Here is a 22552-nt window from a genome sequence, read left to right as displayed (position 1 = left end):
TGGGAGAGGGAGTTGATCATTGCATTGTGGGAGGTTTCAATGAAAAGGAAGCCCTTATTTTGAGAAATATGGTAGAAAATTTGACTATGATATAATTTGACCATGATATAGTTTGACCTTGATATAATTTGACCTTGATATAATCCCGGCCACTTGGAGTGGGAAAGAAAATTTGAAAATACAACCATGTGAATGCAGTCTACCGTGTTGTCGCGCGTACCAACTTATTGTAGTCTGAAACAACATGATAACTTTTTTGGAAAACAGCGTACATGATGTCATCATTATTTACAAGTGCAAGAATCTCAACACTTGGAGCCTGTGTGACCGTTGTATATGAAACTGCACGTTAATACGTACTCCGCTTAATTGAAGGGACCGTCCAAATATCTCCGTCCGGGGATCACCCATCCGAAGGGAGCATTCATTTTTTATAGGGAGGGGCCGACGGAAATCGGGGGCCCGAGTTTTACATAACAGTTATGGAGGGGAAAGGGATTAAATTTTACAATAAACAGTTTGATGGGTCATATTTTACAAAAACTATTGTATGGAACTATGACATTACCACAATAGAACCTAAATGTTAAAATAAAATGTATGAATTCTGGGTACACTATAAATAGGATTCTATCAGCAACAGTGCTGGTTGTAATAGTAAACAAACAACAGACTGCACAAATCCAGGCTTGTAGCATAACAGGAATAGTAAATACCGGTTTCTTGTGTCACTATGACATTTCTGACCTGAAAAAGATTAGACAGACACACCCATTATGCTATGACATAAACCCAGTTTGACTCTCGCTGTACATGTTTAGTACTGTCTATGCAGTAACGTAAATTTGGGTTCTGTGCGAACGACATCCGGACACCCCATGCTAGATATCCGCTGGAGTGGAGTTGATGGGCACAAGTGCAAGACAACCATTGCCAGGCCCCTTTGCTGATTGGTTGACAGGACAGGAGCCTTGCGAAGCGACATGTCCTGCGCCTGTGGAAATGGGTATGGCCATGGATGCTCGGAACGTAGACGTGCTCCAAGTCTCTTTGCATACAAACATCAAAAGCAGAGTAAATTGAAGGGATAAACGTAAGCAGACATCGTGTAAGTAGTAAGACGCACAGGATTTATACATTTATTCGGAAATCCTGCGACATCAAGTCCCATTTACAGGTTCATCAATAACTCAAAAAATGGTAAAGAAAACACTGCGAAAGTACACCGAACAAAAAGTAACAAAAATATTTACAAACCTAAAATTTAGCCTTAGCCCACGTGTTCAACTGACATTTGAATTGTTGACATCGCTTGCTAAAATCAAATCGCCGTTTCATAATGAACAACCAATGAAATCGTGTTCGCGATCTCAATATTTCACGTTTTCGAGACTCTAACTGCCCAATTAGAAAATGAATTAGAGACCATAACAAATATAATTGCAGGTTCAAACATACAACAACACTTCGTATAGTTATAACGCTTTGTTGTCTCTAATATCGTAGTCTACTGTGGCGGGGGAAGTGGAGGGGGACTTGAAAGTTTTGCACCGCCTATCGGGTAGGGGTTACCTGAAAAGTTTGGTTCCCTTTTATCTGTATATTTTCCATTTCCAAGATTTGTCAGGTAATTCAATGAAAAATGAATAACATTTTAATGTCATCCAATTGTTCTGTTAGTAATAATTAAACAAAATCTAGATCCATTTTGTGTCATTTCATGACTTTCATCTCAAAAAAATCTAAACATGTATGATTTTTCGTTAGAAACCCCAAACAAGTGGGCCTAGTAATGGGGCAGAAGCTACAACTGTTGATAATTTTTTCAATATTGCTATGCAATATATCATATAAAGTTTCTTGCTGTCTCCCTACAGTATGCTGAAACACAAAATTCAGTTTTTCGACAAATCCTGAATACATAAATATGTATTGGATGAGAATTGAATTAGAGTAAAGACTGACAGTCAGTTGTCAGTGATACAAATGCACAGTACTGGCAAGTTGAATACTGGACAGCTCAACATGCTGTAGGGAGAAGAGCAAGAACACAGTTGTATAAACTGAACAAAAATATCGTCAAATAATCAGTTAATACAGCTACTGCCCTGCTACTGCAGTGTCACTGTAACTGCATATCGGCAGTGACAGAGATAGCTCTGACTCTGATGTAGTTGAAGAAGAGTTTGGGTTAAATAACGTGTATGACAATGAAACATGCTTGTAGCCTACATAAGATCAGACCAGAGAACAACAAATGAAAGACCAGGAAACTTGAAAGTTATCAGGGATTTTTGAATTCTGACATATGAGAATAATCAAATATTAAAGAAAAAAGATGGGGGTTACCATGCTTGATTTTCTAAATTTTCACATTCTCATCGTAAAATAACACAAAAGTAAAACTTTGAACAGTGGAGACTGAATGGAATTATTTATTTTCTATCAAATTTGCCATTATTACACCCAAAATTTTAGAGATTTAAACGTTTATTTTATGGAATATTTTAATCTTCCGGTGTTGTCAGTTTTGGGCAGCATCTAAGTCACATATGTCACGTAATTTTGAAAAAAATATTTTTGGTAGGTCGATGTGCTCAGTTTTTCACGCATGGGTATGAGTGTTCAAACCCGTCATCTTATCTTGACGTAGCTGGCGCTATGCTCTACGCTACGCACTGTCTGTGTGTCGCAGTGTGACTCGCTCGCTCGCATATGTACCGTGCATGTGCCTACTCAATACAGTGCAAGTGATACGTGCACGGCGTGCGCACAAACGTTCACCAAGCCTAACCTGGGTCTGTGATACAGTACAACGACAGCCTGCAATTTTCTTGTTCTATCAAAGAATAAATGTGAACAATGTATCGCAACAGAGAGCAGATGTACCGATTGGTGATAAGGTATATTGTACACATGATGAATACTATTTATTTGTGTGGGTTCGTTGTATTAATCGTTATGTGATTTAGCTGCAAAATTGTAGCGCTACGGTGAGGCGGTCGGTGATTTTTGATTTTTGCGACTTCGCTCACCACTGGTAAGCGAACCTCACCGTGGCGCTACAATTTTGCAGCTATATGTTATTGTGATGCGCGTTTTGCATGAGGTCCCCTTGCCTTTGCGCAGATTAAAATAATTTGTAGGAAAACTGAAGACAACTTCCACTAACATCCCAACTGCAGTGATGTGTCTGCCGTTTTCTATCTGGTTTCTATTGTTTGGCGATACATGTTTCAATGGTCTAGGAATATTACATAAACTGAAACCATTACGAAAATGTACACTCTGTTTGAACTAATGATAAATTTAAATGAATTGACATCTTGTTTTCATTGATCATGATATCAGTGGAATCTTTTCAGGGCAGATCACAGGCGACCCAATAAGTTCTGAGTTTTTCACACTGTTTTCTCTATCATTTTGTCTTCTTTCTTCATGCTCTGAATGATCGGAATAAATAACAGTGTTTCCGTTAACGCAAAATCCTGCGTATTTTACGCAAAATTGTTCTGAAATACGCAAAAAAATCATGACTGCGTAAACTAATACGCATTGAGAAATGCCGCCCCATGACACGGACGTACTTGGCCCACACTACATTGCCTGAACGTGGTTCAATGCAGGACAAAAATAGAACATATGCACCTGCTTGCAAGTGACATCTATCATGATATTGCAACATTTTAGACTTTAGCAGACCGCAGCACTTTATGCAACATTGTATTTCATTATCACAAAACGTCATGTCAATCAGTTCTGTACAGACAATGGCACTACAGATGCTAAAAATTCGAGAATCGATCGAGTCTACGTTGTTGGTAACACAATACAGTTAATGGTCAGTACGTTGCATGTCATTTGGAAAGTGTTTACGGGTGACCATTTAGACTGTCGGGTTGCATTCTTGAGAAGTCCCGCTGGACTTTGAACAGTATCTGCTTTTTGTTGGCCCTTTGAAAACACTAATTTCGTAGGCAGAAGGTATTTTCTTTGAACATGAACTCATTGGGCTGCTCAACGATCATACACGGGACATGCATCACGGCATGGCAAGCGTTCAGCTACACCTTGAAGCCCCCAGGTTGTTGTTTTTTGTTAATAGAGTATGTGCATTACAGGAAACCCCCCAAGTTCTACAGAAAAGACTGCCCAACTCACTTCAGATACTGATTCCTACCGTACGCATTTTGAATACATTTTACGCAAATAAAAACTCAGTTGCGTAAAATCGTACGCAAGTTTTGAAATTGTAACGGAAACGCTGAATAAAATAAATGGTTTATATAACCTAACCTAGCCTCTGTGACTCTTTATTTATTTTACACTCCATTACAAGGACGTATATCTCTCATACACACATGCTGTAATTAATTAGTCAACACAACTAATTATGCTAATCCGGGGACTTATCAGAGGTTGGTCAACATCGGAAAGATAGTGATGTTAATGAAAGTAACCATTCCTATCTTTCGCGATGTTGACCAACCCATAAAATCCCTGATAAGTCCACGGATTAGCATAATTAGTTGTGTTGACTAATTAATTACAGCATATGTGTATGAGAGATATATATCCTTGTAATGGAGTGTAAAATAAATAAAGAGTCACAGAGGCTAGGTTAGGTAATATAAACCATTTATTTTATTTATTCCGATCATTCAGAGCATGAAGAAAGAAGAGAAAATGATAGAGAAAACAGTGTGAAAAACTCAGAACTTATTGGGTCGCCTGTGGGCAGATATGTGTATTCACCAGATACAATGAAAAATTCACGCAGAGATATGCTACATGGGAGTGGCCTCGAGATTCTTTCAATGACATGTAACATCAATAAGAATATTATGTTGACGTAATTTTACATTACTTGCCTTTAGAATACATCAATTTGTAAGAAGAGCAGAGTTCTATAGGCCTACTGCTTCAGTAACTTTTATAAGTTTGAAAAGACCAATGATGGATATGTTTCTTGCCCCAGAGCTTTGACAATCATTTTTTTGTTTTTATATTTCAGTCAGCTGTTGTATGATGGCTATGACTCCTTGGCAGTGAATCTTGGAAAAGCAGTCAATACTTCATTAGATTGTCCACCATCTGATAAATTGATGAGAATCACCAAACTTGGCTTAGAAGCTGATTCAGAACGTAAGTCTCTTTGTGTGTATAATTTCAAGATGAATAAATCCCCTGCCTGGTTCTCAGTATCAGTACAGTTCATGTAGCCTACCTGGTTCTGAGTATCAGTACAGTTCATGTAGCCTACCAGTGGTTCTAAGTATCAGTACAGTTCATGTAGCCTACCTGGTTCTAAGTATCAGTACAGTTCATGTAGCCTACATGTACCAGTGGTTCTAAGTATCAGTACAGTTCATGTAGCCTACCCGGTTCTGAGTATCAGTACAGTTCATGTAGCCTACCTGGTTCTAAGTATCAGTACAGTCCATGTAGCCTACCTGGTTCTGAGTATCAGTACAGTCCATGTAGCCTACCTGGTTCTAAGATCAGTACAGTTCATGTAGCCTACCTGGTTCTGAGTATCAGTACAGTTCATGTAGCCTACCTGGTTCTAAGTATCAGTACAGTTCATGTAGCCTACCTGGTTCTAAGTATCAGTACAGTTCATGTAGCCTACCAGTGGTTCTAAGTATCAGTACAGTTCATGTAGCCTACCTGGTTCTGAGTATCGGTACAGTTCATGTAGCCTACCTGGTTCTAAGTATCAGTACAGTCCATGTAGCCTACCTGGTTCTGAGTATCAGTACAGTTCATGTAGCCTACCTGGTTCTAAGTATCAGTACAGTTCATGTAGGTGGTTCTAAGTATCAGTACAGTTCATGTAGCCTACCTAGTTCTACGTATCAGTACAGTTCATGTACCCTACCAGTGGTTCTGAGTATCAGTACAGTTCATGTTGCCTACCTGGTTCTAAGTATCAGTACAGTTCATGTAGCCTACCAGTGGTTCTAAGTATCACTACAGTTCATGTAGCCTACCTGTTTCTAAGATCAGTACAGTTCATGTAGCCTACATGTGGTTCAAAGTATCAGTACAGGTCATGTAGCCTACCTGGTTCTGAGTATCAGTACAGTTCATGTAGCCTACCTGGTTCTAAGTATCAGTACAGTTCATGTAGCCTACCTGGTTCTAAGTATCAGTACAGTTCATGTAGCCTACCAGTGGTTCTAAGTATCAGTACAGTTCATGTAGCCTACCTGGTTCTGAGTATCAGTACAGTTCATGTAGCCTACCTGGTTCTAAGATCAGTACAGCAGTGTTCGCGCTACCGCTCGCCAGACGGCAAAATGGCGAATTGATTCACTCATTGGCGACTCAGACGGTCAGAACAATCGCCAGACTGGCGACTCAAAATTTGTACGTTCGGTCGCTTTGTTCTACGATGTTGTGTTACATTGCGGTATTTTGTTTTACTTCTTGGGAAGTCTTTCGCCAGAGTACTACCGTACTCATCTAAGTATAAGCCTCGCCACTATTTTCAGAGTATAATGGGTCATAAAAGTTGGTAAAATTACTTTTCAGATCAAAGAAACCAATGGGACATCGAAGTTCCAGTGATAGCATCGTGAGGAAAATGGCACGTCCACACAATACATGTACTTGTGCCCCTCCGAAATGTCCCCGTTACCTAAATAGAATAGTCCCACTGTAGTTACGTCCGCCATTGTTTGTTCACGTTCACGCTGTAGGTTTTCCCGGGGGGTTGTCATGGTCTAAACATGCAACTTCAGTTGTTTTCAGCGATCATCCTTTCATCTGTAGAGAGCTTTTACCGGTGACCATTACAATTGTCACTGTTATGGTGTTGTTTCCACAAGACACGGACCGTTTGATCTTGGAAAGTCGAGTTGCTTTACGTGCAGCCAATGCACATGCCACCAGTTCATGGTTCACACCATGATCTTGAACATGAACGGCAGCATACATGATGTCTTTGTTTCACGTTCATATTTTATTTCAAGGTATGATTCAAGCTGAAATGTCACCAAAATGTCACTTTTATATCGAGGATTGTGTAAATCAGTGTGATTTGAAACAGCTTTGTAAAACACTGTGTTTACGTAGCTCGGAAATTGTTACAGAGTTTTGCTCTATTTTTGCCATGGACGTGTAGTGTGATCATGGCATGCCAATATTGCCATGCCACGTTCATGAAGATCTTGAGGATGTTACTCTTTTCTGTATTTTTTTTTGTACTTCACAATTTCTTTGGTCAATTTTTGAAAGTTCAAGTCATGCATGAGTTTTGGTACGAAGCATTCTTTTTTATTGAACTATGAAAGCATCATTGAGGATACATATAATGATGAGAAAGTGGCGGACTTCTAAAATATTTGATTATCATTACTCTTGTGTGTTTAATGATATGACCTTTGACCCTTTGAGATGAATATGTGCATGACCCTTGACCCCATCCCTCAAAAAAATCTGGCTACTTGTGTTCACACTGTATTAGCCAAAAAGGCTAATCAGCTTGAGTAGCCAGAGCAAACCCTGTACAGTTTATGTAGCCTACCTGGTTCTAAGTATCAGACACAGTTCATGTAGCCTACCTGGTTCTAAGTATCAGTACAGTTCATGTAGCCTACCTGGTTCTAAGATCAGTACAGTTTATGTAGCCTACCTGGTTCTAAGTATCAGACAGAGTTCATGTAGCCTATTTGGTTCTGATTATCAGTACAGTTCATGTAGCCTACCTGGTTCTAAGTATCAGTACAGTTCATGTAGCCTACCTGGTTCTAAGATCAGTACAGTTTATGTAGCCTACCTGGTTCTAAGTATCAGACAGAGTTCATGTAGCCTATTTGGTTCTGATTATCAGTACAGTTCATGTAGCCTACCTGGTTCTAAGTATCAGTACAGTTCATGTAGCCTACCAGTGGTTCTAAGTATCAGTACAGTTCATGTAGGTGGTTCTAAGTATCAGTACAGTTCATGTAGCCTACCAGTGGTTCTAAGTATCAATACAGTTCATGTAGCCTACCTGGTTCCGAGTATCAGTACAGTTCATGTAGCCTGCCAGTGGTTCTAAGTATCAGTACAGTTCATGTAGCCTACCTGGTTCTTATTTCCACAATTTGTAAACAGATCTTAAGTTCTTTTTCTTTTAGGATGACAGCTTGTATTTTCAAGAAAGACTAAAAGCTGTTGATTGCAAGTCCATTATGGGTACACCATTTGTAGATTTGACTGTCTTTGAGTCGGCCATTATCAGATAATTTTTACATTCCACTGCTGGGTTTGTTCTTCTTTAAAGTCCTGGTAACAATAAAAGATATTTTCTTTAAAAATGTCATATGCTTGAGTATTTAAGTAACAATTATTGTGTCACACAGGAAGGACAGTTCAAAATTCACACGTTTAATTTGTATAGTATAGCCACCATCCCTCCAAAAGAGTGACTGCAATATAGCATAGACAGTCTATTCTCAGCCTTTGTACAAGCTGTTGTTCATCGCTTCTTTTGAAATGGTATTACAATACTCTCGGCAGAATACTGAATCACACTGTGAACTTAAGAAATTACTGACAGAATGAAACAAACATGTTTCAATGGATGTGAAGCAACAATCGTCATGTATGTCTAACCATGATGTTGTTATCACTTTAGGTGAAGAGAAGAATGATATCGCATCCAGAGTTGACTTGGTCGCACCAGGAACCGGTATTGACTTGGAATTTGATACTGATGGTAAGTACCAATCTGTCTGATACAAGTAATTAGAAGCAATTATGTGCTATAAATGAAAAATAATTCTGAAGTACTTGACTTATGAAGGCCAGTAAGTATAACTTTGACTGTATTCTGTGTTTAATTGTATTCTCTCAGTGTAACATATCTTTGTATCTGTGACACGCACTATTGTCATTGTTTATTACTTCATTTCTCAGTTTATCAACAATAACAATTCATGCAGAAATTATACACCTAATTAGATGCTGTCAACATAAAATGATTTGAAAATAATTGTTATGCTTAATTTGATAGTTCAAACTATAGCACCAGAAGCAGCGCTGTATGAGACGTGTTATGTGACAGCACACAAAGGGCCATGTAGAGCTGCTGCGTGGAGTAGAGATGGTAAGTGTCCAAAATTCATTTACGTGAAGAAACCATTTCAATGGTTGAGAGAGTCTTGACGGAAGGTGTATGCAGGGCAATGCTGCATCTCTGCTTCAATGTCGACTAAAAGATGCAGTGATTAATCAAAGAAATGAGATAATTGCACCCATAACTGACATAGCAGCCTTCTAATCACGCCAAATGAGATTTAGCGTACTTTAATTGTTATCAAGTCCAATTATATAATGGCAAGGAGTCTTATCAACCAATTCATGAGCCACTACGGCTGTCTTCTTACCTTATTCCAGTATACTGTCAATAAACTCAACCGTATGATATGATTTGCTCCAACAATATTCTATTGTAGAACAGACACTCAACACTGTGCCTTCAGTCACGGTCAGGGTCAGAGATATATGGCAGACAACTTATACATAACGGAATTGTTCAATGTACTAGAACAATAGAGCCAGAGAAAACAAGCATGTATCATTTGAAATCAAATCCTTGCCGTGTCAAGACCACTTCAATTTAATGACACATGACAAGACTTTCTACTTAGCTTACTATTCCTACTGCTTGCTACATTTTTAAAAAAATTTTATTTACTGCTTGCTTCATATACTTTAAAATCATCAGAAGTAATAAGATATATCCTGCAATGTAATATTTTAAATACGGTTCATTTGGAAACTGCTGGCCAATGTAAGTGATATCCATTATTGAATGTCATACACAGTATTTTGTATCATATTTAGCTTCTGCGGGCAAACCATCCAACAAGTTCTGCACAAAGTCCATTATAGTATATTTTCAATTGGACTACTAAAATATATTTTTAGTGATCCAAATTGAACTTCAATCCCTAATAGGGATTACAACAGATGTTGTTGTAAATAAAATACAACAGTTGTTAATCTCTGTGACTCTGGTATCTATTGTAAGAAAACAGAGTCTGTGCATGTTACTGTGATACCCAAGTCACTCACTAGACTTTACTCAATGGTATCATTCAAAACAAGATGAAGATCACATCCCCATACCTCTCATTCAGTTGCTGTGTCGTTTTTAACATGAAAAGTGCATTTTACTTATAATGGTGTTTTCATATTTTTTCAGGTCAGCTTGTAGCTACTGGTTCAGAAGATGCTTCAATTAAAGTGTTAGATGTAGAGAGAATGCTTGCCAAGAGTGCTACACCAGCCGCCATATTAGCCAGTGAAACTGCCCAACAAAACATGGAAAACCATCCTGTCATTAGAACTTTGTATGATCACATAGAGGTATGTTCCTTGACAAGGTGTTATTTTAACCTGTTCACCCCAATTCCATGTAAACAGGTCAACACTCACCATTCATAGCAAGACGTTTGGGCTAAACCATTGTGGCTAAAGGGTGTGCTATGCTCACAGAAAAAGGATCTTATATGTGCTGTTCTATCCATGGCCGTTATTGATGGAATCTGAGAGATGAGAAGGTTCTTAAAGCGGCAATTTTCAATCCCAGGTTTTTCGCATTAGTGGAGTTCTCCTCCTAGTCAAACACTTGGCCAGTACGATGTTTGATTTCTATAACATTGATTATACAAACTGATCTCAACCTTTTGTCACCTTTTGCTAATCCTGCAAACAGAGTTTATACAAGCGTTTGATTGACGGTCGGTTCAAATTGCCAACGGTCATTGATTCCCCACCACCAAAGCTTGAACTTCCTAAAAAATCGTCTTCCAGTAATGTTAGAATTTGAATATAACCATAGAGTTTGATCAGCAGCAGCTTCACGCTGACCGCTTGGCAGTCTGTCTGCATTTTTGCAGCCGGAAAAAACTATAAAGTGGCATTTTCTTGAGCGTGTGCCCGCGTGTTGTCTGTTTGATGTCCACTTACACAGTGAACGCCGCCATAGCTTCGCGCCCTTTTAAAGGGAGGCTCCACCTTTAAGTGAGCCAAGATGAATAGATGGAGTGTTGATTGATGATGTCATCTTTGCTCTGTGTTCAAACAGTTCTGTAGCATAAATTGTTGACATATCATATATGTAAATGGAATAGAGAACCAAACTAGCCATGTACAGTACCATGCTGATCTTGTGAGGGAATCTTCCTAACACATGAATGATAGTGTGCCTTGATTCAATACACTGTGATATCAAATTACCAGATTCTTGACAAACTTGTTAGAGTACACCAGACCCTTTTCAAATGGCACAGCACAACCAGCCGTAGAAATTTGCCAGGGAAGCAGACTAGTACTTGAGAAGCCTGTCAGTCATTTTCACTTTAGGTTGCCATGTAAAAAAACTGCGATAAAAAATTGCATTTTGATATTCCATTGCTCACCTAGCCTTTCTGGTTTCTTTGCATTGATAACAGTTACTTTTTCTTTACAAATTGAAAACTTTATTTCATCTTTTAAGAAAACCTACAACTTAAAATTCCATCAATTAAAGAATTGTAGCAATATGTCAATGTTTTGAGTCTGAGCTCTCTGATAAAGTTCATTTCATACAAATATTGCTGAAGAACAAGTACTATAAAGTCACACACATATTTATGTATCTCCCAGGAACCAATATAACAAAATTCACATTTTCAATTTTCCTGACTTTTTGAAATCCCAAGGTCAACTTTCTTTTGAACATATTTTCTGTTCTCCAAATGTTTTTTACAATAATACAATCCTAAAATTTATGTCAAAATCTCAATTTCTTTTACAATGCTTAGACAGGGGAGATTCAATTTTCTTCCATTTTAACTATCTCAACAATGTTGATATGTGTTGTATTTAAATTTCGAGTGAAAGCTACACACTTTTTAGTCCCCACGGACACCGTCCGGGGGGACTTATAGGTTTGGTCATGTCCGTGCGTGTGTGCGTCCGTGCGTGCGTGTGTGCATCTGTGCGTGCGTCCGTCCGTTCACGCAGATATCTCAGAGATGCAAGAAGCGATTTCATTCAAACTTGGTACAAGGATTACTTCATATGTCATACAGATGCATGTCAATTTGTTTTGTGATACCATCCAATATGGCCGCCAGGCGGCCATTTTATTACGATTTTTTTCATGTACAGAGCCATAACTCAGACATGTTTCAACCGATTTTATTAGCTCACATTTGGTTTTACCAATGTGAGTTTATCTTATAGGCTGAAGTCGATGGCGTCTGTATGTATGTATGTATGTATGTATGTATGTATGTATGTATGTATGTACAGTATGTCCGTCAACATCAAAAACACGCAAACCGCTGCACGTTTCAGCTTGGTATTTGGTGTGTGGATGCATCCTGGGCTATAGATGGGATTTTGTTCAAATGAAGTCTGCATTGCCAAAATTATACAAATGAGCTTACAAAATGTGAAAATGGTTTAGAATTAATAACTCAAGAACCGCTTTTTTGATTGCTTTGAAAATTTGTGTGCAAGTACCTTAGGTTAACTTTATACAGTTTTATGAATATTGTGAAGATATCCTTAATTTTATATTTTTGCTGAATTTTTTTGTGATTTTTCTCATTTTCAGTAAAAATTCTTCTTCTCTGAAACTGCCGGCCCAATCGCTCTCAATTTTGGGTAGTCTCTTTGCAAGGGTGTTACTCTTCTAATTTTGTAATTTTTGGTCAAAAAATCTTAGACAGTGTTTCCTTTTTAAAACCCCTGAACAGACAGCTTTCATATTTCGTACACAGACGTACAGAGATGACAATAGTTAGATATGTGGAAATTGTCCTGAAATATAAAAAATTGTATTTTTAAGACAATATTGTCATTTTTGGTCAAGAAAACTTTATCTCAACATTACTTGTTTGATAGCTTTGTAATTTGGTATAAAGTCCCTTGTTTGATAGCTTTGTAATTTGGTATAAAGTCCCGAAAGATGTTATTAGATAAATTTTCTGCTCAAAGTGTTGGGAAACCCCAAAATTTGTATATTTTAGGTACTTTTCTCAGTTTGTGACCTTAAATGACCTATACTAACCCAGGATATGTTGTGAGACAATTTTGAAGGCTGTGAACATAATTTTGTCATATTTAATACCAATTTATAGGAAAATTTGATCCAGAAAACAAAGCTGAGGTGATTTTTTTCATTTTGGACCAATTTTTGCAACTTTTCTATGTAAGACATACAAAAACTGATGAGAAATTTTGATCCAGGATAATTCCAGATGTTGTAATCACCACCCACAGTGGAAGGCATTTCACTATCTGTAACTAACTTAATAGTCTCGCATGCCAGACCTCGAACCTGCATGTGACGCGAGCAGCGAAGCCGCGAGCAGCGAGTAACCGCAGGTTACGAGGTCTGGCAAGAACCAACTGTTCAGGAATGTGATGACGTCAAAAGTGGGCTGTCTTTCCTATGCTAATTTGGACCACCGCGTACAGACGGCCATAACGCATTTTCACTGTACTTGTCCACCACGTTTCACGTATCTGCGCCGAAAAAAACACTCAAGCAAAAATCTACGGCGAAAATTTATTTGTGAGGCCATTTAGCACCAGCTCATCGGCAGTTGAATGGGGCCCAAAGTCTGAGCTTCGTTTGAACGGAGCAAAATGAAAAAGCAAACTCCATAGAGGATTTCGATCAACAAAATGCACTCGCAAGCATTGAAGCAAGGCTGGAGCAATCTTAAAATTAGAGATTGGCCATATCTTGTCGGCAAATTCACGGAAACGTCGTCTCCTTCCAGATAATATGTCATGGCTACCTCCTGCTTCGGTTTCAGGCTGTCCATCACCACTTTCTTCAACGGCATAGATCATTTTTGCAGATTTTTTTCATCATGGTTACTGGGGATAGCGTAACCGTGATTTCATAAAGCCGTACCACTGTCTGAGGTCAACGTAAGGCAGTTTACTTCGAATGAAAGATTTCTGGATGAATGACACAATCATTCAGTCAAATTCAAAAGGCTATTTTTAGACGCTCCACCTACATTCATGAATAAACAATAGATGTACTCTTTCATCCAGCCGATTTTCGAAGCATTCTATTGGACAGTATATATAGCACGTCGGTTCTAGCCAGACCTCGTAACCTGCGGTTACTCGCTGCTCTCGGCTTCGCCGCTCGCGCCGCACGCAGGTTTCGAGGTCTGGCATGCGAGACTACTAACTTAAGTGCTGTTTACATTAGAATGATAACACTCATGGCATTAATTAAAAATCTCCTAGGTTGTAAATGTACTTCCTGTCATTTGGTCTTATGTAATACCAAGGGGTGGAACATTTGATATGCAGGAGGGGGTAGGGTTTAGAAGATCAATGATGTAGCATTACTTTTTTACCAGATCCCTTGTGCATTTTTTGCCCACTCCCACCTTTTCTTTTTATCAAGCCTTCTCTGTTTTTTGTTGTTGACATTTGCTTATGTATTTAGGATCTGCTTCTCCCATTGCTATAGAAGTTGATATGCATGTTCCTAAAGATGACCTCCAGTACCTAAGTTGGAGACCTTATTTGCTTTTGTCATTCTGGTTTTTCCTGGTTTAAATATTTCTCGAATGGACCAATTCAAACCGAATGTGAGCACATAGTGTCCTTGACCGTATTTTTCAAAGCTGGTACAAGGACATTGACCTATGTCATAGATATGCACGTCGATTTGTTTTGTGATACGATCCAATATAACCACCAGGCTGCCATTTTATTACAATTTTTTCATATACAGAGCCATAACTCAGACATGTTTTAACCGATTTTATTCAAAGTTGGTACAAGGACATTGACCAATGTCATAAATATGCACTTTAACCCTTTTCCTGCCGAGCGCCCTTGTCCGTTATCCTCCCAAGTCAGTAGAAAACCGCCCCATAATATGTGCCTGCAAAAGATTGGCTCTCCTGCATGTTATCCTGCCAGGCATTTTCATGTTTATTTTTTCGGAAATAAACTCCTTCAGTATTACGCACGTCCGCTAGGCACAAACATCACCTCACTCGTCTGTTAGTCAGAGACCCTGAGGGTCGTGCTAGGGGTGCAGAAGCACCGTCAAACCTGTCCTGTTTCCCCAGGGTAGGGTCAATTGAATACGTACCTTAAACGACTTGGCAGTGTAGCACAAAAACTACGTTTTTGCCGTTGTATTAACGACATGGCTGAGCCATTGAAGCACAGCTCAACCTAGTTTAGCCAGCTCAGTTGGGAGTTGGCTTACGAGTGTTACCGTTCATTACTGACTTAATCGAGTGGTCCTCAGTCAGGTACGGGTTTGTACCGACATGGCTTGGGCTGCAGCTTACCAGTGATAACCAGTCACTACACCCAAGTCTTCAGTTCACTTTTGCGATGCACGGGTGCAACGCAATATGCTTCCATTGTTCTAGCCATCGACGTGTCCACATGCCTGGCAGCCATATTGTACTGCTAGCTGGTTTGCATAACAAAAGCAGTCCCTGCTAACTGCAGGCGGTATCCCCGTAGCATATTGACCTTATGTCACCTTTTGAATTCTCTGTACGCAAACAGCGTACGTAGTTACTAATGCATCGGCAAGAGGATACGTTTGCCTGCAAACCAGAGCCAATACTTCGGACGATGGAAAAATAAAAAATCCAAAGCTACGTCCATTGAATGGCACGGCCAAGGCGGTGAAGGACGTTGCCTGGCTTGAACTTGCAGAGCTGAAGCCCAGCTTAGTACGTCGGACACCAGTTTGTAATGGTATTTCCGAGTCGTTCATATCCGTTCCATCGGAGGAACAAGTCGAGCCGTCCCGTCAAAAATACGTTCTCATTTTCAGTCACGCACAACTGAATAAGTGACTTTCGTCTCGCACCATCGGCATATCTGCCAAGTCGTTTGCAAGAGGTAGCCTTCTAGATTAGCATTGCCGAGTTGGTCAAGTTCGGCAGCAATCTCTATAGTGCCAGGCAGCCAAGTACGTCCAACTCCGCCAGAAAACGTCACCATGCTATCCTGCCAAGTCCGCTAAAAAGCGGTAAAAAAAAACCAGCCCCCCTCGGGTGTGGGGGACTGGCGGACAGGTTTCTGCACCTTTCCCTGTCTATCGACTCCCTGCGAACCCATTTCGAGGGGAAAAGGCGTTCCTTGTCAGAAAACCTGTCCTCGGATGACCCCTAAACGCACAGGGGATAGCAAAACGTAGTGCCGTCGACTTGGCAGGAAAGGGGGTACCCAAAAAGGGCCCGATTTCCACCGGGTTGGGAGAATAACGGTCACCAGTGCTTAGATTCTGGCTACACCGAATTTCAAGCGGATTTTCACCGACTTGGCAGGAAAAGGGTTAATTTGTTTGTGATGCGATCCAATATGGCTGCTGTGTGGCCATTTTGTTACGATTTTTTCATATACAGGGGCATAACTCGGGCATATCTCAACCGATTTTATTCAAAGTTGGTACAAGGACATTGACCTATGTCATACATACGGTATGTACGTCGATTTGTTATGTGATATGATCCAATATGGCCGCTAGGCAGCCATTTTATTACGATTTTTTCATGTACAGAGCCATAACTCAGACATGTTTCAACCGATTTTATTCAAAGTTGGTACAAGGAGATTGACTGATGTCATACACATGCATGTCAATTTGTTATGTGATACGATCCAATATGGCAGCCTTGCGGCCATTTTGTTACGATTTTTTCATGTACAGAGCCATAATACTCTCAGGCATATCTCAACCGATTTTATTAAAAGTTGGTGCAAGGACATTAACCTATGTCATACATATGTATGTCAATTTGTTTCATGATATGATCCAATATGGCAGCATGGCAGCCATTTTGTTACAATTTTTTCGTGTCCTTAGCCAAAACTTGGGCATGTCTCAACTAATTTTATTCACCGATTTTATTCAAACTTAGTACAAGGACATTGACTTATGTCATACATATGCACATTGATTTGTTTTATGATACAATCCAACTTATTTATACATATGTATGTCGATTGGTTTCACGAGATGGTCCAATATGGCCACATGGTAGCAATTTTGTTATGGTTGTTTCATGTCGAGAGCCATAACTCTGGGAAGTCTCAACTGATCTTATTCAAAAGTTGGTACATGTACATTGACTTACGTCATACATATACATGTTGATTTTTTAAACAGTAACATCAAATATCGATGCATGGCGGTGATTTTGTTACAATTTTCAAATGTACAGAGCCATAACTCAGACATATTTCCACCAGTATCATTCAAAGTTGGTACAAGGACATTGACCTATTTCATACATATGCTCGTCCATTTGTTTCATGTCATGTAGCAGTAACATGTCAATTATTGAAGTTTCGTAAGTAGGCTGATATGTCAAGAAATATGTACTGCATCAAATTCATGAAACTTTATACAGATGTTAACCGATGTTAAGCTCACATTAATTTAACATTGAAAAAGACATTTATCAGTGTCATTTTAATTAATTTGTAAATGCATAAGTAATGAACTTTCCTAATTAGGGTGATATAGCCACAAATTAATACGTCAAATGTGATGAAACTTGATACTGATGTTGATCTAATAGTGTTGTAAATACTGCGTCAAACTTTATGAAATATGGTACCAGTGATAATCTGTCAAGTGTTAGAATTGTATGCAAAAATGTTTTGCAACATCCTGTTGATTAATTCCTAGTTGACTCATTTTATGAACTTTAGGATGGTGGCCTACATTGGTTTTATGTTTTCATCACCATGGAACCCATTCTTGGCCATTGAGTGCCATCTGTATCAAAGTATTTTTATCACAGACCTAATTAATGAAGAGAACATGTAATCAAAGTACCCATTAACAAGTGGGGACTGTGTCATCAACGATGACTTGTTTCTATTAACCATACGTTTTTTCCATATACTTACCCAAACATCTCGATATGTAGACGAGGAAAATTTCAAAATATGAATAAACAGATGAATGATTACTTGTGATCATGACATGTATCTTGTTGATGACACGATGCTGAACAATGACCTTTGAATACTTTGTGCATGTAAGGAGGTTCAATAACCTGTACCATAGTTCACACATTCTATAGGTATATACAAATTGCATGCTCTATACATTGTATCAATGTGCAATAATTTCACTGGTATATTGTTTCATTAATGCTGGTATCTACTGTTATTGAAATTATTGTGTATCCTTGTTGATAAATTAGTATAAACAATGTCCATTACAAATTAAAGTTACAACAACCTTGAGTAAAATGTAAGCAGATTTTACAAGGCTGAATCTTGTAATGACAGAAAATTCAATTCACATTATTAACCTGAATGATAATGCACAGAAATGATCTAGAATTTGGTTCCTTGAACTTGCTGGTCTGCAGCTGTGAGAGTCTTCAAACTGAGATTGAAACATGGAGTTTGAAACGTTCTTGATTGACAAGTCATGAAGGTTTTGTTTTATAATTCTGTTGTAAAACAACAAACTAAGCTAATTAGCTGTAGAAAGGTACTGATCATGCAAAAATACACACAACAAAGTTAAAATCATTGTTTCTTTGTTTCTAAATGTTTTTGGTGACTGGCTGTCAACAAACTTAACCTGCGTATTACCATGAACTCTGTTACAGGAGGTCACAGCATTAGATTTTCATCCAAGTCAACAAATCCTCGCATCAGGAAGTAAAGACTATACTGTCAAGTTCTTTGATTATTCCAAGCCTTCTGTCAAAAGGGCGTCTAGAAGTATCCAGGTAAGACAGACCATCTTGAAGTACTGAAGACTTTGAAAACCTTGAATGTTAGATTTCATCTCAATAATGTTGCAGATGACATACAGTGCAATGACAGAGTTAGTAACATTCATTTCTGTTGATCTCTGTGTCTTATGTGTTTATCTATGGATATGTGTGTCTGGATACTTGAAACATATCTATAGGTCTAAATGTCCAGCTTCTAAAATATCATGAATGTGTCTTCTTAGTTAAAAATACAGATGAATGAATAAAGTAGTTGTTTAAATAAATACATGACAGTCTCATATGATCCTCAATAATGTAGATAGTAACAAGTCTTATGGTAGATAAAGGAACTGTTATCAACCATTATTATACACATATGCTGATGTTACTTGAGTTGTACATGCAAAGAATATACCCTAAATAACAATAATCATTTGCAAAATTTCTATTTTTAAGGCCACCCATTGGATGTAGATAGCTGATATTGCATTGACTTGCTTTAAATTACCATTTTGTCAATACCACTGAATTTTGTGACGTCACATCCCCTGATTATTACTGATAATGTATCTGCTTATCCAGTATTGTGGTGGAGATGTTTTCTACATCTACAAATTCACTGGCTTTGCCAAAGCTATAAAATAATAGCAATAATGTACCCCTCCCGGCTCATAATGGACTCAAACAAACTTTACACTTCATAATGTACTTTGCTTCCCCTCATACATTATTTTGTGCACAGACCCCTTTCATCCATTATGAACTGGGAAGGGTTACGTTATTGCTTAAGTATTAAAATTTCCATTCAGTTGTGTTTCATTGTATCAGGCTTCGATCATCCTGCCAGTTGATTGAACACTACAGATTGTATAAACTACCAACCATCCATAGTTACAAGAAATGCACAAATTTCATCTTTGACAACTTTAAAAATTTTTTGCTTCATGCATCATACATAAATAGGTATCTTCATCTATTTATGAATTTATCATTGTATTGGCAGGAAACTGAATTGGTACGATGTTTATCATTCCATCCATCAGGTGATTTCATACTGGTTGGAACACAGCACCCTACATGTAAGTCCCACATCTGTTTAACTGGTAGCTTTTATGGAATTCAATACAAATGATGCTACATGTTTCTTTGTCATTGCTCCATTGTTTGATGTTTTAGGTCATTGATAATGTTCAACAATGAACAATGTTTGTTGCTGGTACAAACAAAAACATTAACAAAGAAAGGAATTGTATATTGGGTATTTATCTGAAAGTATTCACTTAAAACATGCAGGCTAGAGGTTGTCTGAGTCTGACATGTAAAAGTATCTCAGTCTGATAAATTTTTATTATAGAGAAATTCTATTATACAAAACCTTTATGAAGGCAGTAGATCATATTCAGACATGTCTGTATACAATCCTGTTTTGATTTTTAAGGTAGATAAATACCAAATTGGTCATTTTTTTGTCAAATTTTCAAAATTCTCTGAGAATACGCCTTGAAATCAGGCCCATCATTGAGATGTGTCGCTATTCCATAATAAGTAATGGTTTCCGTATAATTCACAATTTTTAAAAATCAGAACAAATGCACGTGGCTATCCCGGTCAAATCGGGGAGCCTTTGTAAACATTGTGGACACATTTGCATTGCTATTTGCATAATCCCTATTGAGTGACACAGCGTTGCGTACTTCTCCAAAAACCAGGATTACTCCCGCCTGTCAACAATAAACGGTAACAATAATGTTTGTTGAAGCCTAGTCCAATAAGTCAGTTTATGACATACAGAAGTGTTTCCGCTCAAAACGCATTGCGGCCAAAAACAACATGTTTTACCAGCATGTTTCACGTCTAAGCTTATCGATACCTGATAGAAGTAAGACAACCAAAACTATTCTCCATCCAGCTTACTATTACGACCTCAAACTCCAAAAATGCGTCCAATTCTGTTAACATTTTACATGTTGTTACGTGCAGAGAAAACGAACAAAAGGGTGAACTCAGCAGTTTCCGTTTAAACAAAATTTATTACGAAAACAAAACTAATTGCTAAGTCAGGGACAGAGTACAAGCTTTAAAAGTGTACAGACTACTTATCTCAGCTGGGACGGCAAAGCTCCAGTCTCAGAGTTGTAACAGTCAGTCGGATGAATGAACAGTCCTTTGGCTTGCAGGCTTGAAGCTGCACAAAGTCCACAGTATAAATCCAGCGTTGACAGTGAAGGTCTTGAAAAGTCTTGAGAATGACTACTGCTGGAGTTTAGTAACACACAAGAGACACGATCCCAAAAGTCTGACTGGAAGCTGAGCACGTCCCTTTTATAAAGGCATATAAGAACAATCTAGAACTTTTATTGACATGCTAATTACTGTTCTAAAATTATCTCCCTTACACAACTAATCAACTTTCCAGAACATTCCAAACATGACTAATTGAATTCAAGGTTGTTAGGTCATCAAGGGCAGTGACCTTGAGAATGTTCTAGACTAATTGAACTCAGGTCATGATGAGTGTGGGGTGAAATGACCTACATAACACACACCCCTCTTCAAAAAAAGAAAATTTTCAAAGAAAAATCTTTCTTTTACAAATGTAATCCTGAAAAAGATTTAAGTACTCAAATTTTTTTACTCTAAAGTAAAATTCTTGAAAGTGAACAACAATAAACTCTAAATACGAGAGAGACAGTCTGCAATTAAATTGTCTCTGCCTTTGATATGTCTAATGTCAAGATTAAACTCCTGTAACATTAAACTCCATCTTAGCAATCTCTGATTTTTGCCTTTAAATTTCTGCAGAAAAACAAGAGGGTTGTGATCAATATAAACCACTATTGGCTGATTTGAAGAAGTAACATAAACTTCAAAATGCTGTAAGGCTAATATCAAAGATAAACACTCTTTTCAATTGTAGAGTAGTTTCTCTGGGATTTGTTAAATTTGCGTGAAAAATAGCAAACAGGATGATCTATACCATGACTATCCTCTTGCAATAAAACAGCACCAGCAGCCGTATCACTAGCATCCACAGCTAATTTGAATGGCAAAGTGAAATCTGGTGCAGACAACACTGGAGCACTTTGCAGTATGGCTTTAAGTGTATCAAATGCCTGTTGGCATTGCTCTGACCAAACGAAACTTTACTTTCTTTTTAAGTAAGTTAGTCAAAGGCTCAGTAATTGTGGAGAAATTTGGACAGAATTTTCTGTAGTAACCAGCCATACCGAGAAAGCGCATCAGTTGTCGTTTGCAGTTTGGTATGGGAAAACTTGAAATGGCACTGATTTTGGCATCAACAGGTTTTACCTCACCCTGTCCTACAGTATGTCCGAGGTAAGTTACCCTCGCCCAACCAAACTCAGATTTGGCAAGGTTGACAGTCAACATTGCTTTACTCAGTCTCTCAAAGAACTTCCGCATGAGCTTGATGTGTTCCTCCCAGGTGTCAGTATACAGGACTACGTCGTCAACGTAAGCTGCACATCCGTCTAGCCCGGATATGACGTCGTTGATCATCCGTTGGAACGTTGCCGGAGAGTTCTTCATTCCGAATGGCATCACCTTGTACTGGAACAATCCGTCTGGTGTAACAAAGGCGGATATTTCACGAGCACGATCTGTCAGAGGGACTTGCCAAAATCCCTTCAGTAGGTCAAATTTCGTCACATACTTGGCTTTTCCCACTCGGTCGATGCAGTCATCAATCCTCGGGATTGGGAAAGTGTCTGTCTTTGTTAAAGTGTTGACCTTCCTAAAGTCCGTGCACATACGATAACTGTGATCTGATTTGGGAACAAGTATGCACAGCG

At 38.5% G+C, this 22552-nt stretch overlaps 1 protein-coding gene across 1 annotated transcript in view; it reads left to right on the top strand.

Moving 5' to 3' along the window:
- The first annotated feature begins 2668 nt into the window (after positions 1–2668).
- Positions 2669–22552, top strand: part of LOC139136555 (cleavage stimulation factor subunit 1-like) — a 38557-nt gene continuing 18673 nt past the window's right edge. The window contains exons 1-7 of the mRNA XM_070704287.1: positions 2669–2903; positions 5015–5145; positions 8627–8707; positions 9005–9097; positions 10199–10362; positions 18630–18752; positions 19744–19819. Of these exons, the coding sequence (XP_070560388.1) occupies positions 2863–2903; positions 5015–5145; positions 8627–8707; positions 9005–9097; positions 10199–10362; positions 18630–18752; positions 19744–19819 (709 nt within the window). The 5' untranslated portion in view covers positions 2669–2862. The remainder of the gene's footprint in view (positions 2904–5014; positions 5146–8626; positions 8708–9004; positions 9098–10198; positions 10363–18629; positions 18753–19743; positions 19820–22552) is intronic.

This window comes from Ptychodera flava, chromosome 7 (genome assembly GCF_041260155.1).
Source record: "Ptychodera flava strain L36383 chromosome 7, AS_Pfla_20210202, whole genome shotgun sequence".
NCBI lineage: Eukaryota > Metazoa > Hemichordata > Enteropneusta > Ptychoderidae > Ptychodera > Ptychodera flava.
Note: the sequence above shows the minus strand (reverse complement) of the source record. Positions and strands in the feature narration are given on the sequence as shown.